The sequence below is a fragment of the Argentina silus genome, assembly GCF_951799395.1.
Source record: "Argentina silus genome assembly, chromosome: 9".
NCBI lineage: Eukaryota > Metazoa > Chordata > Actinopteri > Argentiniformes > Argentinidae > Argentina > Argentina silus.
The window spans coordinates 19,076,053-19,096,625 of record NC_139663.1 but is presented as its reverse complement, the minus strand read 5'-3'; the positions used below and the strand labels follow the sequence as shown (position 1 = coordinate 19,096,625).

Sequence of the window (20,573 nt, the reverse complement as noted above, 5' to 3'; positions counted from 1 at the left end):
TTATCATATTAAGAAGCACAGCCAGAGACAGAGAAATACAAATGTCAAGAGATCCAGAAATTAGATTGGCACCCAGAGTGATACAACTGCCATAGATACAGTGATAACTGACCTGGATAAATACAAATAATAACAAATTAAATACAGCAGATTTGGAGAAAAAAAAATGGTTCTCCACAGATTTACAGTACTCCCATGTTTTATGATAGTCAATATTTTTATTATTATTGTAAATCAGACATAACTTTCAAAAAGTTCTTGCCAATTCCACTTACCAGTGGTGTGGCCTGGGCAGAGGTGGGAGGGGTTCCACTGGTTCCACTTAGTTAGAAATACATGTCATCCACTCAACCGTCTCAACAAGGACTTTTTCATAGGTCTCGCAAAAATCAGAGACTGTTCTCTTTAAGCAGAAGCTACCACTGACTTCTGAAGTAGCCTAACATTTTGTTAAAATAGGTAATTACTTGGTTATCATTATTTATCATCATTGAGATACATCTTTGAATTAGAGAATTGCTCCATTAATCTTAAACGTGGGCTGGGTCTTATGTGACTCACTGGTACAGTAATAGTCATTAGGTTATGGTTGCAAAAAGAACCCAAGATAATATGACAGTTATAATACCTAATATATAAAAAGAAATGTTGCTATCACTCAATGCTTTTCTGTAAAAAACAAATTATTTGGTAGCAAATGATGAGGCTTAACCCAACGAAAAAAACAAGCACAAAAACAATGACAAAGATCGACAAATACACCAACATATCCATTCTCTCATAAAAACCATACAGTCTCACATACAACAAAAGCAACTCCTGGATGAGGGATGACAGTTTCCTGCGTGGAAGGGCATGATGGCATGTTGTCATTGGCCATGGGAGGACTGGAGGAGGTTGAATAATGATTGATCGGACGTAGCCCCATAATCCCGCTTTTCCATTCCTCTCTTTCTCCCTCCCTCTTTCTCTCTAGTCCTCTCCTGCTTTCATCCCTCTGACAGATCCCTCGTTCCGCATCTGAGAAACACAGAGGAATAACGTGAGTTATCCTGCCCCTGTAACATGTATGCATTGACTGGGTAATGGCATCATGTACCACACAGCGTTTTCCAGATAACCAATGGAATTCATGTTTGTCAATGTTTTTTTTGCATTTTCAGGGCAATTACCGTACACACATGGCAATTAAAACACATGGCATGACACCCCACATACAGTGCCAGTCAAAAGTTTGGACACACCTTCTCATAGAATGGTTTTTCTTTATTTTTTATTATTTTCTACATTGTAGATTAATATTGAAAACTATGAAGGAACACATATGGAATTATGTAGTAAACAAACCAGAATATGGTTTATATTTTAGATTCTTCAAAGATTCACCGCAGTCTCAATGTCCAGTCTACCTTTTTTTTTCTTCTCAATCTACGATTGGGAGTGTGTACCTGGTCCAGCTCCCTCTGCGTCTCCTCCTCCATCTGGCGGATATCATCCATGGTCAGGTCCACCCAACGGTCCAGCCAGCAGAAGAGCTGCCGATGGAAGTTAGTGAAGAGACGCTTCTCTTGCTGCTCAAGGACAGGGAGGGAGATGGGGACAGATGGGGACAGATGGAGGGAGATGGGGACAAATGGAGGGAGATGGAGGGAGATGGAGGGCAGATGAGGGGAAATGGAGGGCAGATGAGGGGAAATGAGGGTGTGGTGAAAGGGGTGCATTACTATGGAACTAAGGTAGGGATTCTTAAACATTTATTACCCGACATGATCTTGTTGCCCGATTCTCCTAAACCCATTACAAATACAGTTTTGTTCTGCTTTACGCAAAAAAAAAAAGAAATCAGCACATGCTCCCACAAATGTATCTTCCTAGTCTGGTTTAAAAGAAACAGAATTCATGAACCATATGATCTGATATCCAAACGCTCAAGAGCAGAAGAAATTTCGCAATATTGTAGTAGTGAGGACCTGTCCCAGTAAAGTAGGACAATCAAACACCACTACAGTTGACAAGAAAAGCAGAGAGGTGACCATCTGTATACATTTTCAGCTGGAAACTATTACATATTACTGGCACTATAATCCTGTGCTACAGATAACAGTATAGCATCAGCAGCATTTATGTGGATTAGACACTCTTTGGAATTGAGGGATTCTTTTTGTTATTTTGGCCGCTTACCTGGTGTATAAAGTTCTCCACTCGTCCCTGCAGTCCCCACCAGCGAAAATGTACTGTTACAAGCTTATAGGCAGTCATATAGGGACATTTACTGTTGTGGAGCTCCTTCTAGACAGTTAAAAAAGAGATTGGGAAAAATAGGAAAAGAGGAAATTGGGACCTAATTACCCAAAACATGGTTCAACATCCAACACAAGCTATATATTGAGAAGACTGACAGAAGTTAAATGTCATGCTGCCATTGTGTTACATTACATGCTGGTACACACACTATGCTCCACTATGGGAAATTAAATAATTGAATATACAGTATGCACGTGTGATTTTGGGCATACCTTCCATCCTGGTCCCAGAGGTCCTCTCCCAGTTTTTTCAGAATGAAAGATGGCTGGGTCTTCCTCTGCCTTATAGTCCTAAGCATGGGGAAGATACAGTGACCTCCATAAGTTTTTTGACAGTAAAGTGTAAATGTTGGATCTTTACTTGAGCAATTTGGAGGAAAAGATGACACGGTAGAGTTGAATGCGATTGGCGCATGCGCTGCCATCTTATGTCGGAGGGCAGTGAAATGAGTGTTCACTACAACGACTTTGATGAAAGCTGCTCTGTTTTCACAACCGTGACGTCACATCCCAGAGTCTATCTTTAAGTGAGCAGAAATAATGTTTCAGAACACTTCTATATTTGATCTGATGCTGCTACAATTATGAACAGTAATGAGTTCCACCTTCCCTGTTGATGAGGGATTGGCATCTTTTGATATGGTAGTATAACAGATGTATATGACAATACCTTCACATCTGATAGTATAACAGATGTGTCTGACAATAGCTTCACACACATTTCGGCTTTTCTTTCCAAATAATTATGTTGAGTCTGAACATGGAAGGGAAATGTGTTAATTTACATTTGAGCAAAAACAACTGAATCACATCTAGAGCTTCATTAGGAAGGTCTGCAAACTAATATCACATTCAGATATTACATATTAACATCAATACCACATCATCCACTTGGGATCGGTCTGCGATGTCGATCGGCACAACCTCAGCCTCCTCCCACTCCTCTGGGGAAAGACCATGGGGCTTTCAGGAAGAGAGTAAATGAGAAAAGGTTATGGTAACTTCTTCTGTTCCATATTTACAAATTATTCAAACATATACTCTGAAAAGTTATGTTGAAAACGTTATACTGCCACCAAAGATTCACAGCTTTTGGTTTTCCATTCAATTCCATTTTCCTCTGTTATCTCAGGTGTGCTGTGATTGTATAACTATTTCCTATAGTATTACAAAAGTATTTCCTATTTACAGATATAATTCACATAAAGCCTCTAACCATTCCTCTCTCTCACACCACCTTTACTGATAAAAAAAAAGAAGGGGTGCACACACAACAAACCAATATTGGTGACACTTTTTCCTCAAGAAAACAAAACACTTGTGTGACAACACATTTTCCAGTTAGCCATCTCTTAACCAGGACATTATCCAGAATCCAATGTGCTGCTACTGTCAAAACCGCTGTCATACGAAGTACCACAACTGTTTTGTATATGCTTAAGGGTGGTTTTGTTGGAAGGTACATATCCATCATTTACATGTACATGCCCTGAATTAAACTAGCATTTCACCTGATTTCACATGAACAAACCTCCACAAACCCTCCCCGATTCATGCCGATGCAAACAGGACGACGTGATGAACAATTGCAAACTTCAAAATGCTAAACTTTGACAAAACGGTTGCGTTTGACATTACCGTCGTCTTACGTCTTGCCGAAAATAGAGATCATTGAGATTTTGGGAGAAAAACCAATGCAGACATATTCTCACATTTTCTGTTGTTCCCATGTCTGGTTTGTGCCAGGTCTCAATCTTAATGAAAAAGTCATCCTTCATGTACTCGTTCTGTGAAATAAAATTAAAAAAGCAGTTAATTTCTATGCCATTGATGCACATCAAGCATGAGGGTCATTCCATACAAAAGGGGTCAGTGAGGTCTTGGTTAGACCTGTTTAAAGGTCATTGATAGTAGTGTACCCTACGTGTACAACTTTTTTTTGTTTACATTTACATATAAAAGAGAAATATACAACACTCAAAGACATGTGTGAATTAATTTGAAACCTGTGTTTAATGTATTGTAATATATGGTGGGTGTAATATATGCTAGTGTGTGGCCATTTCTAGTCTCTAGTGTGACAAACGCAAGGCCTCAAGAGCCAATTTGCAGGAATTAGTCATGTCCCCTGAATAGATTGATGTCTTATTCTTACGTTGTGAAGACAGTTACATTGTAATAATCATTGACTCAAGATCCCTGAGATTAAGTGATGTTGACACCTGTTGTTTGTAAGTACCACATTGTAACTACTAATGTGAAATTATGTATTATATTAAAAAGATATCTGCATCAAAAGTAATCTCAATGTAACACTTTGACCGCCTGACTATGGAATAACCCATGTGCACAGGATACTTCAAACTAAGTTTAAAACATTACAAAGAAAAACACACTTACGGTCACAACTGCATGATTGCAGATTTACAGCCAGGCGAGCCAGGTAAACAGAAAAAAAGAGAGAAGAAGACTAAGTTACATTATAATAGAGAATTTAAGTTTATACAACAAAAACCCCAATTCCGATCCAGTTATCATATCTGATATTTTGGGCGTTTTACATGCGTCCAATATCCGATACGGAAGTTTAAACAGAAGTCGCATTCTGTCTGAAAGGCAATGACAACTTTCTGCAACTGTTCCTTCAAGACTTAATTTTGGGTTGTCAAGGAGACGGCGCAGTGTTTGTGACTGAGAAAAAAACAAAAAAACATCCAAAAACAAAAAAAATCATATATGGCTCTACATTGCCCCTCCCCCCCAAACACATACATACACGCACACACACACACACACACACACACACACACACACATATACTCACTGGTGCGACAGTAGGGATAGGCATTCCAAGCTTTCTCGTGGAAGACCAAGGCTCCCTCTGGAGCAAACATTTGGATAAAACTGGGTACCTTGCTGTAAGGAGGAGGAATTAATTGATGTGACATATAGGTTTCACAGAGTTATTTAGATTGTTCTTTTTGGGGCTGCACACATACTACAAAGAAAAGTGACATGAAATCAAAAGAAGGGGTAGACATTGTGCAGCTGTAGGGAAACACAAGAAACCCCAAGCAGTCCAGTGGATAACTGATTCATGGACTTTATGATACAAGCATGAAAAACATGGGCGGCTTTGCATACTTTTCATAAAAACGTTTTTTTTTCCTTATAATTTCAATGCAATTTTCCATATTGTCAAATTCTAAATTTTATGTCTGAATTCTTTGATTCCGTCCTCATTTTCTGCATTGTGGAAATGAAAGGGCCATATTGATAAGAGCACAAAGTTCATGAAGTCGAGGAGATGAGAGCAATTCTGATGATACCCAAGTTTCCCACTTGTAAATCACTTGAACAGTTGTTTCAAGTCGTAAAATCATATTTACAATATCTTGAATTTCACGTGAAGGTGAGTGTGGAGCAGTTATAGTGTAGATTCCGATCCGCAGGGGTCATCGCTGGGCTCTTGTCACTAGGAACACAAATTGCATTTGTTCGAAACTCACTGCACCTCAAAAGGTACCGTACCGTCCAAGCTAAACTATCTTAGCCTTAGCATAATTGAACGCTATGTTGGGACCCGTTACCTCCCACTAATATTGCTAAACCAAAAGCCCTATTTGCTATCTGCAAATAGGTAAATGATCTTTGTTTGGACCCTACCTGAAAATGGTGGTACGCCCTTATTATTGCACGGTGCAGGTCCCCATTGCCTGTCTGGAATCGTTAGTCAAACACATGGAAAACGTTTTCCAGATGAACTAACCTGTGTATGTGGTAGATCTTGTGGGTGTACTGTCCTTTTTCTCCATCCTTTTCGTATGGATCATTTTGAAGCACCTCAATCCCCTCTCCTCCTCCTGTGTTATTCTTACTAGCTTCTGCCACCGAGAACAGCTGGCCGACCTGATACTGTAACGTACATACGTGAGGGAATTAGCTTGAGAAAGCATACTTGCTAGCTACAAGTAAAGTAACCTGCTACACAGTTTGCAATCTTAGGGCCTATTTATTTCACAGGAAAATTAGGATATGCAGGACACTCTCAACATAACATTGCATCATGTGTGTAAAATGTAACATTGTTCCCAGGCCATTGGGAGTCAAACCTGGTCTTAGTGCAACATATTCATTGCGCGTCCTGCACAGCCTTAATTGGTGACTCGCGGTAACGTTTCTATTTTACATGTACGTTACAGACGACTAAATACAGCGCCAACTTGTGTGCAACAGTGCAGATTGTGTTTAAACAGTTTAATTCATAAAGCTGGGCAGACACTATACAATTTCAGCCATGAATTTGCCACAAGTCAAGTTCTCACCACGAAATGTACATATCGACTGTAAACGCTGTGAACTTTACGCCTTGACTCGCACAGTGAGAGTTGAAAAAAAGTTACAACATGAAAAGAAGACGCGATTGTCGCGGATGCGACTACCGTGACTGCAGTAATGTGGAGACATTGACATTCCCAGACATTGTACGGGATACTGTGCAAATCATGAACATTTTTGAACAAGAGACTCTAAATCGAGCCTCGAGATTACACTATTGTTGCCACTGGGTGTGCTGTGTTTTGTTTGGTGCTTTCGTCTTCACAGGTGAACCGGAAAGGTGATGCCGACAGGGCATAAAAGGTGAATGAGACCTGTTTAAGGGGCCTCTCCTACTGTAATCTTGAAGTGTGCAGTGGTTATTTTCCTTAGCACCCATTTGAGTTGTTTTACAACCCCTTGGTTTGCCATTTGATATTGTGCTACATTTACATTTATGGCATTTAACAGACGCCTTTATCCAAAGCGACTTACAACAAATACATTTGTTTAAGTAAGTGAATCATCTATCCAACAGTCATCATAAGACAACGTAATCAATGCTCACACCAGGGGCCATTGGCAGTCGTAATGCCAGAAGCCAATTATTATTATTTTTTATTATTATTGCTCCCTGTCTGTGTGAAGTGTACTGGTACATGTAGTTCCTCTTGTGCCCCCATCTATTCAAATTGTGCTTCTACTTATGCATGATGTGTGCTGTGACTCTAGCTTCCCTGTACCGTTTAAAGTATTGATATCGTAGGAGAAAAACTTGTTCTGGCAATGAGCAATCATTGAAGGGGAGGGTGAGAGGGGGCTAAAGCTACCATCGGTAGACACGTTACATCAAGACCGTGAGCTGGAGAATGTGTCTTGCGGATATGAGACCCTCTCGTCAATTGGAATCAGCTGCGTTTGGGAAAATCTGTGTCTTCCTAGCCCATGTTAAACATACATAAGACGCTCTACGACAACGTTAAATCGTTAGCCCTCAGCTGTGAAATTAGCAGCTTTTCAGACACTAGATAAACAGAGCGAAAATAGCGATTAGGCACAAAACGAGAATAGCGGAGGATTGACACAAGTGCTATAACAACCACACCTTGTGAAGTACAGAATAAAGGAATTTTCATGACGCAGGAGTCGGTATTTTAGGTTGTAGAAGCATTGGGACTGGACAGAAAAATAGGCTATTCAGGATAGGAGAACATCATTTCCATTCCCTACCATACTTGACTGGTTAAGTCAAACAGACAAAACTACATAATTGAGGTAGGCCGTGTCATAAATTTGCGGTTAAGAGTTGTGACCGATGTTTAAAAAGATCCATTGGGTTTCAGTGGGATTGAGACTGGATAGAAAAGCAGCCTACAGTCGGCTATATGCAGTCTTTCTTTTGTCTGTATACTGTAAAAGTTTGGATATGAAATCGAACAATCACTATGAGGTTAAAGTAGAGATTCTCATATTTTATTTGATATGTGTACATATTGGTTTCAGCATTTAGAAGTGACAACACTTTCGGGGCACCAAAAGTAATGGGACAAATGGCTTGACAGGTATGTTGTGTGTTCCGTCCCATCATTTGTGAAGGCATAAGAGAGCTGTCAATGTCTAGTATTGATTCTAGGCATTGTGTTTGTCTTTGGAGTCTGCTATTGGTGTCTGTCAACATGAGGTCCAAAGAGACATCACTGAAAGTCAAAGAAGCCATTATAAGGCTGAAATATCCCCCCAAAAAACAATCAGAAACATTGCCAACACCTTAGACTTACCAAAACAGTTTGGAACATCATTAAAAAAGAAAGAAAGCACTTGTTAGCTCAGCAATCGCAAACAGCCTGGTAAGCCAGAGAAGACATCTACAGTAGATACATTTTGTTTACTATAACCCACAGCTGGCAATGTTTGTAAGGGGTCTATAACACATTGTAAGCGATGCCCCCTGGTAGTTGACTCTCTACTGCCGTGGCGGTACTCCCGTGAGAGTTACGCAACCATGAACCTTTTAAACTCTGATCTGCTGTCCACAAGACCTTTTCCCAGACCTCTGCAGGCTTTATAGGTACTTTTTGGCAAATTGTTACCTGACCGTCCTTTTTCAGGATAACTAGTGGTTTGCATATTGCAGTGAAGCCTCTGTAATTCAGCTGGTGCTGTGTTCTGCGGATGGTAGCCTCTGTGGGACAGTTGTTTCTGAGTTTTTCTTAATAATGGTGAGCATTCTTCTGTCATCTACTGTAGAAGTCTTCCTTGGCCTACCAGCCCGTTTGCGATTGCAGAGCTCACCAACGTTTTTGTTTCTTTTTAATGTTGTTCCAAACTGTTGATTTTGGTAAGCCTTAGGTTTTGGATATGTGTATTTTTTTTTTTTAAGATGTTTCTGGCTAATAATGGCTTCCTTGACTTTCATTGACAGACATCAACAGCAAACTCCAAATGTAAACGCAAAGCCTAGAATCAATACTTTCAATACTACCAATACATTGACAGCTCTCTTATGCCTGCACAAATTATGTGACAGAACACACCTGACTACAGAAACCCCTGTCAAGCCAATTGTCCCATTACTTTTGGTGTCCTGAAGGGGGCCTATCTATAAAAAGTGTTATCATTTCTATATGGTGAAACCAATACGTACACAAATATGATCAAATGAAAGCAAAGAACATCTACTTTAACCTCACAGTAATTGTTTGATTTCAAACCTACACTTTGGAAGTGTAGAGCCAAAACATGAACAAATTCAGCTTCACTGTCCCATTAATTACGTTGGGCACTATATGTCCTTACTGATCAGAAGCTCCCAATACAGAATAATAATAATATACGAACATGAAACTTTTCATTTGTAAGTAGTAAACAACGTTCCCATTTCATTCCAGAAATTTGACTGACCCCTGCATAGGTTAGCAGCTACGAAAAAGTCATAAAAATGTGACCATGCTCTTACCTCTTCAACTGAACACGGCAAAAGCACTTGGCTAGCATGGAAAGAGAGGGTAAGAAGGGGAGATAGAAGTTAGCTAACTAATACAATATGGTCAACAACAGTTTTTACTAGCTAGACACAAATATGTCACCTAGGCTACGTTTACACTGCAAGCAAAGAGATTAAATCTGATCTTTTTGTCATATCTGGGGGTTTTTTGGCAGACTGAATAAAGGTGAAGGTTTTTTTTAGCTTTTTAGACGGCTAGAAAATAATCAGATCTGTACCGGATATGCAAAACAAATCTGATATAGGTCGCATTTAAGCTGCAGTGTAAACGTAGCCAGAGATCAATTTAGACTGGGTGGACTGGGCTCAGTGTACACTTTGGAGGTTTGAACAGGGCTTGCATAAAAACTAATAGGGAGGCGAAGCGTGCCATCAAAATGTAGTTTGTCTGAATACCCCTACTACAACCAAAGATATTATTTTATGTGGTATAATCCCATTGTATGTTGTCAATATTTGGTGAGAAATTGATTAAAGAAGCTGTTTGTACTTCAATAAACAACATTTATTATTCGGAACATATGAGGAAATGGTGGATATGACTAAACAATAAGGATGCACCGATACCAATTCAGAGTTCTAAACTTTGAGTACCGGCCGATACCAAGTGCCGATCCAATAAAAGGCTCTTTTTTTTCGCCTTGCAAATTTTACAAGATGTTTTACTTGTGTTTAAAAAAGCCTACTGTAACACATAAAATAATTTCTCGAATAAAATAAGGGTGGACTGAAAGGACAGTATTTTAATTGCAAAAGCGCATTCATGAACAGTGCTTTGTTCTGAATAATAAATGTACAAAATAATCAATGAAATATGCAATTTGAATTCACAATATCTCTTTTTGCTGAGTTGAGATGAGGAGGGGAAGCTGGAGCACTTAGTTTTTTTAAACACTTGTAACAGCCATTTCCTACCATCTAGAGCCTTGAATCCTAAAAGGTAGCCTATATACATCACCAAAGATACAGGTATCCCTAGGCCTACAGGTCATTTAACATAACTCTGCCTCTTTGAGCTGTCATTGCGAATCTATCAGACAGTCAAAATAGGCCTAGGGTAAGTGTACCTATAATTCATACTCCAACTTCCTGGTAGTCATTTTAGAAGTTGCAGAAAAACTTTGGTCGGTATCAAATTTGTTGAAATTTTATGTGCTTGTTTTGTACTCATACTTAATGTTTCATGAACAGATTACTGTTTTCATACATAGATGACCAGGTTACTTATTACTAATGTTTCATATAATTTCTTGCCAAATGAAAAGATCGGTTTTATGAGCTGGTACTCAACACAGCAGGTCACAACTTCTACAGACCTACGTTTTCCTGCAAGTTCTAAAATGACCACCAGGAAGTTGTAGCAAATGAACATCCATAACTTAATAACAACAAATCTGACATGGATGTAACAAGCAGATCGATTGGTAGAGATATTAAAAAGCACAAAAACATATTTATTTTTTTCCTTTTTTATTTGAATCCAAAAATGGTAGTGGGCTTAATAGGTACACTTAACCCTACCTGCCTGTCAAACCATAGACATGAAGTCTTAACTTCAGAGTAGAGGATGGCATGGGAGACAACATTAATCTTCTGTCCTAGAGACTACTCTGCTGTCTTCCTATTATTTACCAATCCCTTTGAAACCTAAAAAACAACTCTTGTCTCGATGAAAATTCCTCACTTTATTCTGTTACAGGTTGCATTACATGTCGCGTCTATTATCAAAATACCGCTAAAACATTTACCCCGCTTCTCCACGCTGTCGTGTATAAAAGCTGCCCGTTTAAATTTTACAGATAAAAGCTTCATTGAGACAGTTGAGAGAATGCTTGATGACTACAACAAACGGTGTGAGTAGATACAGATATTTTAAAACACAAGTTGACCCAAGTTATTTGTTGATATTTAAACAATTCCCTCTCCTCACATCTGTTCTTCATGAGCTGATCTGCTACTCTCCCCCTTTCCACTCTACAGAAAATGTTTTGTTCCAAAGCTGCAGTTCGCTTTGGAGCAAACATTATGTAGGGACATTGTTTTTATTGTTGTGTACTATAGTTTCATGTTTCATGTTCTGACCATGCACACAAGTTCTAATTATTTTTCGCTGGCCACTGGAACACTTGACCAACGAGTAGAGTGGCCCAGATTTCATGTGACATTGCTCGTCTTGTGATTGGCATTTATCAATAGATTATAATGTGTAAATTACTAAATGAAAGTAGTTTATGAAGTTCAAAAAGTAGCTGATAATGAGTTGGTAGTCGGCTTCTTAGCTCCTCGTTTGGACATCCCAAGATGCCTTGTGTTGGAGATGGAGACTGCATTGACAAGGGTACTCAATTACAATTTGTGAAGGTCCAGTCACACAAATCTCCTAGGTGGTAGAATGTTTTGGGGAATAGTAATACATTTAATGAGAATCATTTGATACATTTTAAAGCCCACAGTGCATTTTTTTTGCATAAACATTACTGTACAACCATTATTGTCCTTCTGGAATGTTGTCACAATGGTGCACTTTACATCATTTGGTAAATAAAAAATTGATTTGTTTATACTTTTTGTTGTTTCAGCTTATTTATTTTGTTAGTCCTCAACTCTATACTCTGGTATGTGTCGCGGAGAGAATTAATGCATACTTTTCTGTCCACACATGTTCGCTTTTAATTTTTCTTACATTTGAACTAGCGATACCCACGAGGTCGGCTAATTAACGATATGCCTCCGGTGACGGCGACTTTACTTCCACACTGAGAGCCCCAATTTCCACCACTAAAACCATGTGCAAAGACAATGTCGGTCATTTGGCGTCACCGCAAAGTGCAGCTGCCACGACCAACACAAAACTTTGCACCAATATACGCAGAGCAGTAAATGGGAGTGTTCAGAGGGTTGTCATGGGGAGTGGGACAAGTATCAACTCCATGTTAAAAAATTAACAATAGGTGAAAATAGAATAGGTGAAAATTATTTGATCATTAAAGGCACAGCAGTTTTCTGTGATAATCCCTCATACCATACCATCCTGAAAGTTGTCAAATTCCACTTCTTCATCCATGGTAATATTTGGAGGGGAGATCATATGAAATACCATACAATTGGCCTATGTAAGGCTACCCCCCACGCATGATAGCCGCCACTGACCATTTGAACTGTGCACAACGCAATCTCAACAGTTTAAGGCGCTCAACAGCGATACCACGTCCTGACTTTCCTATGCATTTCATTTCATGTTAAATATTGTCTACTATTGCCAGATACCCTATGTAGGCTTAAAATTCAAATGCATGAAGGCAAGTGAAGTAAGTCTAAACCAATGTGGCAGTTGATAATGATTATGACTGGGGGTCACAAGCGATAATGGAGGATACAGCTGATGCAAATGATACAATACTGAATGAGAAAGTCACGACAGGTTCATTAAACCGTTCTACAGAGACTCTCAGCTTGAATTCAGCGGCCATGCTTGCTGTGTGGTTAGAATATATCACATCACAAATGCCTACAAATGTAACTATTGTATTTAATAAAAAGATAAATAATCATCGGAGCCTCGATCGGTGCAGGCAGAGTCGCTCTGACGTGAGACAATGGTGAAATGTTGATTGATGAGGATAATTGATATCTTCATCTCATTCAATTATCCCCACCTGGCCAGTGTGTTTGAAATTAACTAATTGACTTTGGTTGACTGGTACTGTTCGATTCGAGTCTGGACCGGGGTCTGCCTATGAAGTACCACTCGCATAGAGGACCCCCCCTCCTACATGCCCTTTGGGAATCACTTTAGGATACAGTATACCTACTGAGGATAGCTCTCCAGGAGGAGGGTAGCCTTCTCCCCTGCCCTGAAGCAGAGGCCTACCCTGTACAGAGGCCTTCTCCCCTGCCCTGAAGCCTACCCTGTACAGAGGCCTTCTTCCCTGCTCTGAAGCAGAGGCCTACCCTGTACAGAGGCCTTCTCCCCTGCCCTGAAGCAGAGGCCTACCCTGTACAGAGGCCTTCTCCCCTGCCCTGAAGCAGAGGCCTACCCTGTACAGAGGCCTTCTCCCCTGCCCTGAAGTCTACCCTGTACAGAGGCCTTCTCCCCTGCCCTGAAGTCTACCCTGTACAGAGGCCTTCTCCCCTGCCCTGAAGTCTACCCTGTACAGAGGCCTTCTCCCCTGCCCTGAAGTCTACCCTGTACAGAGGCCTTCTCCTCTTTCTTATGTTGTCATTCATGTGTAAAAGACTCTACTGACTATTTACAACAGTAGGGTTGCTTTTTTTGGACTCTTTTAAATCTCTGCAATATGGAATATCGAATTGAGTGATGGGTGTTTGTATCCAATTCGACTGTATGTGATTCTGTTACTTTCTATTTGGTATTCGTTTCTAAATTACAATGGGTCTCATTTATATAAAATAAAAGGCAATCTGAGCACTTGTTTAGTGTTGGTATTAGAATGTGGCTGTGGACTGCCCTGCACTGACCACCTGACTCCTCCCGACTCAACACATAAACAGGTAAACAAAAGTGCTCAGATTGCCTTTTAGTTCATATTTTAGACATTACATTTTACATTTATGGCATTTAGCAGACGCCTTCATCCAAAGCAACTTACAACAAGTACATTTGTTTAAGTAAGTGAATCATCTATCCAACAGTCATCATAAGACAAAGTAATCAATGCTCACACCAGGGGCCATTGGCAGTCGTAATGCCAGAAGCCTTTTTCTTTTCTTTGAGAGAAATTAGACCGGTTGAACAGGCTATTAGCACTCTAGCAACATGTCTACTTTGGTGAGTAAGGAAAGTATATTGAAGCACTGAACAATAGACCAGCGACAGACATGAGTCCAGCAGGGCAGAACAGAAGGCTCAGCACCAGCGAGCTGCACTCACACCTTGGACCAGAGCTAGACATTGTTGTGTTTTTTTAGAGTAGAAAGCTGCTCGTTACTTTTGTACCACAATATCGCAGATTAGAGTTGGCCGGCTGCTGGACGTAGCTTAAAACACAGAAAAATCTGGATTGATCAACAACGAGAGATAAAAATAAAAACAAATCACAGAGTGAAAAATTAAGTGTAAAAAAAGTGAACCATCCCTCTAATGGCCTCTGCCTACATGAGGTGTGCATTTAATCTGACCGTTACACCATATTTTCATTATTCGGGTCACGAGTATTGAGGAGAAAAACAGATCTCATCGACCAAAATCAACATTTTGTGTCAAAGCACATCATCAAATCACTTTCCAGGAAGGAAATATAAGCTTCTCATTCGGATATCTATGAGGCCTTAATGCACAACATAATGGTATTTTGGGACCATACTTATGGTGAACTGATCAGAAATATACTTATACTTAATATATTATTTTTGAGTAAAGTAACTCCTTTAAGATATTTTCCTATTTGATTTTATATCCTATTAAAGACATGCACTGTTGCATTATTTCATTAGTAATTGGCAGAGAGTGCGGAGGCGATCGATTTACATGCAACATTAGTCATTCGATGTTTTAGGGAATAGAGCTTACAGAATTTAGTAATGCAATAATATAGACTAGATTCAATGTGGTGGTATGAGAGACTATCCCCAAAAACTGCTGTGCCTTTAATGGTCAAATAAGTGTCTATTTTCACCTATTGGTATTTATTTAACGTGGAATGGGAAATTTGCACACACACCTTGGCAAGTACTACGACATTTACTGCCCAGCCTATATTGGTGAAAAGTCAGTGTTGGTCAGAGTAGACGCACCTTGAGATGACACCAAATTACCAAAACAGTCTTTGCACATGGTTTTAGTGCTGCCCACCACTGTTTAGTGGAAGCAAATTCAAGCCATCATGACTGAAACAGAAAACACACTGACACACTCTATCGCTGAATATAAACCTGCTTCAAGATATCCTCCTTGTTTGTTCTATTGTTCTTTCTTGCAGAAAGTTTAAATTAAGTCAGAATACTCAAGATGTTTTATCTGTTTTTCCCTGTTTTTTCTTTATCAATGGTATATTTAATGGTGCCGGCTATTGCCTAGCGCACGCTTTCAGCTCATCAAAATAAGAGTCTTCAACATCAAGCATCGTTATAGGACTGGCAGACAATGACGGGCAAGACTCTTATTTTGATATGCGACTTGAGGGGAAAGGGTGCGCTTGGCATTAGCCGGCACCATGAATACACCACGGTCACAGGAAAAACTGATAAAACATAGCTTTTGACTTCATCTCAACTTCCCGCAAGAAAGAACAACAGAACAAAACAAGAAGGATATCATCGTCTTGAAGCAGGTTTCTTGTAATTCTGCGATACAGTCCAGCGACGTCTTTCTGTGCAACTCCAGAGAGAACCTCTCGTAGGGTTGCAACTTGCCTTGTTCGTGACGTACAGCCAGGACTAGACTTTCTTATTGGACCTCATGTATGGTGTAATATAAGGTATATGTTCTGGCTAACATCATCAACCTGTCATCTAACGTTAGCTTAACCTATTGGATCTTAATGGCATAAAGCAGCGCCACTATTTTCTTTGCTATATGACGACTTATCTTATCACGACCAAATATAATATGGAAGTAATGTCAAACTAGCCGTGTGCTTGGTACTTTGAAGAGGGTCTACCGGCTTTGTTAGACAGAGTTGATTATTGAATACAGATCACAGAAATATACCCTGCTAGCTCGCTAACGATAGCTAACTAGCCCCCTATCGTAAATCACTGCTTCGCATTCCTCTCTTATTTAACCATGCATTATTATGCATTAGCAAGCTTAATATCTAACGAATCGTTGTGTTAGGTAGAAATGTGAAAGAGTCCTAATGAGCGCAATTATTTAAATAGAATTTGCGTGCAAGATGTACTCACTATTCCTTTATCAGTACCATCCCGAATCTGGATAGAATAGTAGCTAGCTAGCTACATTCAATAACAGAATTCGACCACCGGCAGCAAAGGACACCAGCAGCAAAGCGAATGAATCACTTCCGGATCACATTTTTCCAATATAGATGTTAAACGGGATCCCTGTAACGGCCCTACCCTAAAGGGGAAAGGTAGCAACATTCAAACAGTGATGTTTTACATTCTTTGAAAGAGTCTTTGATTGAATCTGTCCAATCAACATAGACCACTGTTGAGACTACTTCTATCTGAGCCGTGTGTGTGTGTGTTCCAGTGCATTTTGTGCAGCAGAATCAAGCAGATGTACAGTTTTTGTACAGAAGTTTTTATTTTACTTTCTAAAAATTCAAGGGAGAACCTTCCTCCTCTTCCTCAATGAACCAGCCTCAATTTCATTGGATGTTGCAATCCAAGAACCCTCCCCCACATCAATGGAGGCTGGTGACTTGAAAAATTGAGGAGGATGGGAGACATACTCTATACTTTTTTCTTCCCTTCACTCTGGTACAGGTTGATCATAGTTTCATCTGTCCAAAGAATCCTGTTCCAGAACTGGGCTGGCTTTTTTAGATGTTTTTTGGCAAAGTCTAATCTGGCCTTTCTATACTTGAGGCTTATGAATGGTTTGCACCTTGTGGTGAACCCTCTGTATTTGCTCTTGTGAAGTCTTCTCTTTATGGTAGACTTGGATAATGATATGCCTACCTCCTGGAGAGTGTTCTTCACTTGGCTGGATGTTATGAAGGGGTTTTTCTTTACCATGTGAAGGATCCTGCGATCATCCACCAAATTATTTTTCATTATTATTGACATATGTAATGCTATGAATTTCGCTTAATTTACATATTATATTACTTTATTGTGAATCACTTGTGTACATCTATGGATCTGATTTCTGATTGATTTTATTTTGTTAAATGTAAATGAAAGATCTATACAGTATGAAATGCTTTCAGGCATGCTGAGTCAATTTCAGTACCCCTGCGTACCAGCGAAGGAGCGTCTTTGGGTCTTAGAAATAGCTTATCTCACTGGAATCAGCCGTCTTGACCATTCACCCTTTGGGGATCAATAAAAACACATGCCCTGATAATTATTAACATTATTTTCAAACAATACTACCCACAATACTAAACGAAAAATGAATTAAGGATTTATTAGTAAAGAAAATCCAATTTGATAAATGAGATAAAATAGCTCTCAAGCCTCTACCCCACCCCCTGGCTGTATGCAAGAAGTGTGTTTGGTAGTGATAGGCATTCCGAGTCTTTTCAGTGAGCTGGATTATTCGGCTCCGTTCACTTAAAAGACCCGTTAAGTCTTCTCCCAAACGGCACTTTGCCCGTTTAGCGTCATAGTTACTTCTGATTGGTCCTTGTGCACATTTGCCGCTTAAATGTGTTCAACATTATTTAGCAATATGTGTATTATACAAAACTATTACATTTGATTTGGCTACATTTGTTTTAATTGGACTCGGATGATGTCCTACAAAAAAGCAAGACATTATTACACACATACATTGAAAATAACACACGCGCATCAAAAGTAAATGAGACTTTGCAGATTAGAATATATACAGTCATGAGAAAAAGTTAGGACACCCCCCAAAATATTAAGTTATTCTCTTAAAAATATGGACATATCAATATGTTATCTTCTTTCTAACAATGTCTATAGATAAAGGGGATGTAATTGAACAAAAAACTATGAAAATGTAACTTTGTAATCATTTATTTAACGAAAAATTAACAATAATGCCAATTCCTACTGAGGAAAAAGTTAGGACACCCTATGCCCTAATAGCTAGTATTGCCCCCCTTGGCTGAAATAACCTCAATTAGACGTTTCTTATAACTGTCTACAGGTCTCTGACATCAATTGGGAGAAAGTTTTTCCCACTCCTCCTTGCAGAATTCTTTCAGCTGTGTGATGTTCGAGGGGTGTCTTGCATGCACAGCCAGTTTCAAATCAATCCACAGCATCTCAATAAGATTAAGATCCGGGCTTTGACTTGACCATTCCAGAACTCTCAATTTATTTTTCTTGAGTCATTCCTTGGTAGATTTACTGGAATGTTTTGGGTCATTGTCATGTTGCATGGTCCACATCTGCTTCAGCTTCAACTTTCGAACAGATGGTCTCACATTTTCCTCAAGCACCCTCTGATACAATACAAAATTCATAGTGGATTCTATGATGGTGAGCTGACCAGGCCCTGCTGCAGAAAAGCAGCCCCAAACCATGACATTTCCACCCCCATGCTTCACAGTTGGTATGAGGTTCTTGTTCTCAAATGCTGTCTTGGTTTTGCGCCAAACATGTCTACTCTTACTGTGCCCAAATAGTTCAACTTTGGATTCATCTGTCCAAAGCACATTGTTCCAGAAGTTCTGGTCTTTCTCTAGGTGTTCTCTGGCAAACTTTAGTCTTGCCCTGATGTTTTTTTTTGACAGCAGGGGTTTCCTCCTTGCACACCTCCCATGTAATGCAAACTTGTTCAGTCTCTTTCTTATGGTGGATGCATGTACTTTGACATCAATTGTGGCAAGAGATACCTGTAGGTCTCGTGATGACATTCTGGGATTGTTGGAGACTTCTTTAAGCATCTTTCGGTCAGCTCTTAGGCTGAACTTGCTTGGGCGGCCTGACCTGGCCATGTTGGTGGTGGTTTTAAATGTTCTCCACTTGTAAATTATTTTCCGGACAGTGGAATGGCCAATTTCGAATAGTTTGGAGATCTTTTTATATCCCTTCCCAGACTCATATGCATCTACAATTTTTCTTCTGAAGGCCTCAGAGAGCTCTTTTGATCTCGCCATGGTGATGCAACTCACTTCAACAATCAAGAGCAAACCAAACTAAATATCTGAGGTTTAAATAGGACAGGCTCCTCCAAAATCCTCTGTAACGATGTTCTAATCATTTGCACCTGATGTGGTGCTCTTTATTATAATTTTAGGCATTTTAAGTGGAACTAAATGTAGGGGTGTCCTAACTTTTTCCTCACAAGAAGATTGCATTTCTATTAATTACATTTTACCAATAATTTTTTAAATAATTTGTTTCAGTTGTATTTGTTTAGTTATATTACCTCAATTTTTCAATATTGTTCAAATGAATATCAAATGTCCATATGTTTGAATATGTTGAAGAAGACAAAGGTTTTCATAGGGTGTCCTAATTTTTTCTCATGACTGTATATTAATCCGTCCAAATATTTATGGTGCCCTGAATTAGGGGATCTGTATAAAAAGTGGTTTCGAAATGATGAAACCAATATTTACACAAATACCATCAAATAAAACCTTGACAATCTGCAATGTTAACCTCATATGAATTGTTCGATTTAAAATACAAACTTTTAGAGTAAAGAGCCAAAAGAAAATGCTTCACTCTCCAAATACTTAGGGAAGGCACTGTATTATGCCTTTATGAATCAAAGTTTCAGATTTGATCTCAAATTCAGAGGTAAACAATTGACAACTATGTTGCAGGCAGCATCTTTAAGGTAGTGTTGTTTTGCGCTTTGCTGCCCTCTGTGGCCGCAATAATGCTTTGCTATGCCTTCTTATGCTATGCGTTGTTATGCTATGCTTTGTTTTTTAATAGCTTTAAATATGTGCTTGTCCTTATATACAACTGACGTAAAAAGGTTTGCTTGACAACTGAACTTGACACCATATTTTAGAAAACACTTTAACAGTGCTCTTCACTGAACATTCTTTATTATGACTTTATTAATATATCTCATTCCCTGATTTATCCTGCACACTGGACTCTTCAAGGTAATTGTTAAACTTGTGTAAGTCTGCGGTGTTTTTTGTTGTCACTAGTTTCTGATGAATGGATAGTAACAATGCTTATCTGGCTATCCACTCCATGATGCTGGTTCTCTGCAGAATCAGGTTTGGGTTCAGGGTGGATATTTTTTGGGTCCGTTTTGCTATTCTCAGATGTGCCGACTTCCTCGCTGGGCTCACTGACATCCCCGGGTCCAGTATCTGGCGATGCTGTGGATGGCCCTACATCCTGGGCTGCCGTGGAAC

The 20,573-nt window shown here is 39.4% G+C and overlaps 1 protein-coding gene across 2 annotated transcripts; it reads right to left on the bottom strand.

Annotated features, from left to right (window-relative positions):
* Positions 1 to 206: 206 nt before the first annotated feature.
* pitpnbl (phosphatidylinositol transfer protein, beta, like) lies at positions 207 to 16,586 on the bottom strand. 2 transcript variants are annotated; one of them, XM_083677150.1, is made up of 10 exons: positions 16,489 to 16,586; positions 9,577 to 9,607; positions 6,073 to 6,218; positions 5,114 to 5,219; positions 4,016 to 4,084; positions 3,183 to 3,266; positions 2,517 to 2,594; positions 2,182 to 2,289; positions 1,410 to 1,571; positions 207 to 1,020 (listed from the first exon to the last, which is right to left on the bottom strand). In XM_083677150.1, exons 1-10 carry the CDS (start codon positions 16,506 to 16,508, stop codon positions 973 to 975), a joined length of 852 nt encoding a protein of 283 aa, XP_083533276.1. In that variant the 5' UTR covers positions 16,509 to 16,586; the 3' UTR covers positions 207 to 972. The 2 variants fall into 2 exon arrangements, with proteins under 2 accessions (XP_083533276.1, XP_083533277.1); XM_083677151.1 differs by having other exon boundaries at positions 1,449 to 1,571.
* Between the last annotated feature and the right edge of the window lie 3,987 nt (positions 16,587 to 20,573).

What these genes read in the sequence shown, in the direction of transcription:
- pitpnbl (XM_083677150.1), bottom strand. Translation starts at nt 16,508, where the DNA reads ATGGTACTGATAAAGGAATA. An exon ending in ATGGTACTGATAAAGGAATA is followed by an intron (nt 9,608 to 16,488) that starts GTGAGTACATCT and finishes TTTCCATGCTAG; the next exon opens with CCAAGTGCTTTTGCCGTGTT. An exon ending in AAGATCTACCACATACACAG is followed by an intron (nt 5,220 to 6,072) that starts GTTAGTTCATCT and finishes TCCTCCTTACAG; the next exon opens with CAAGGTACCCAGTTTTATCC.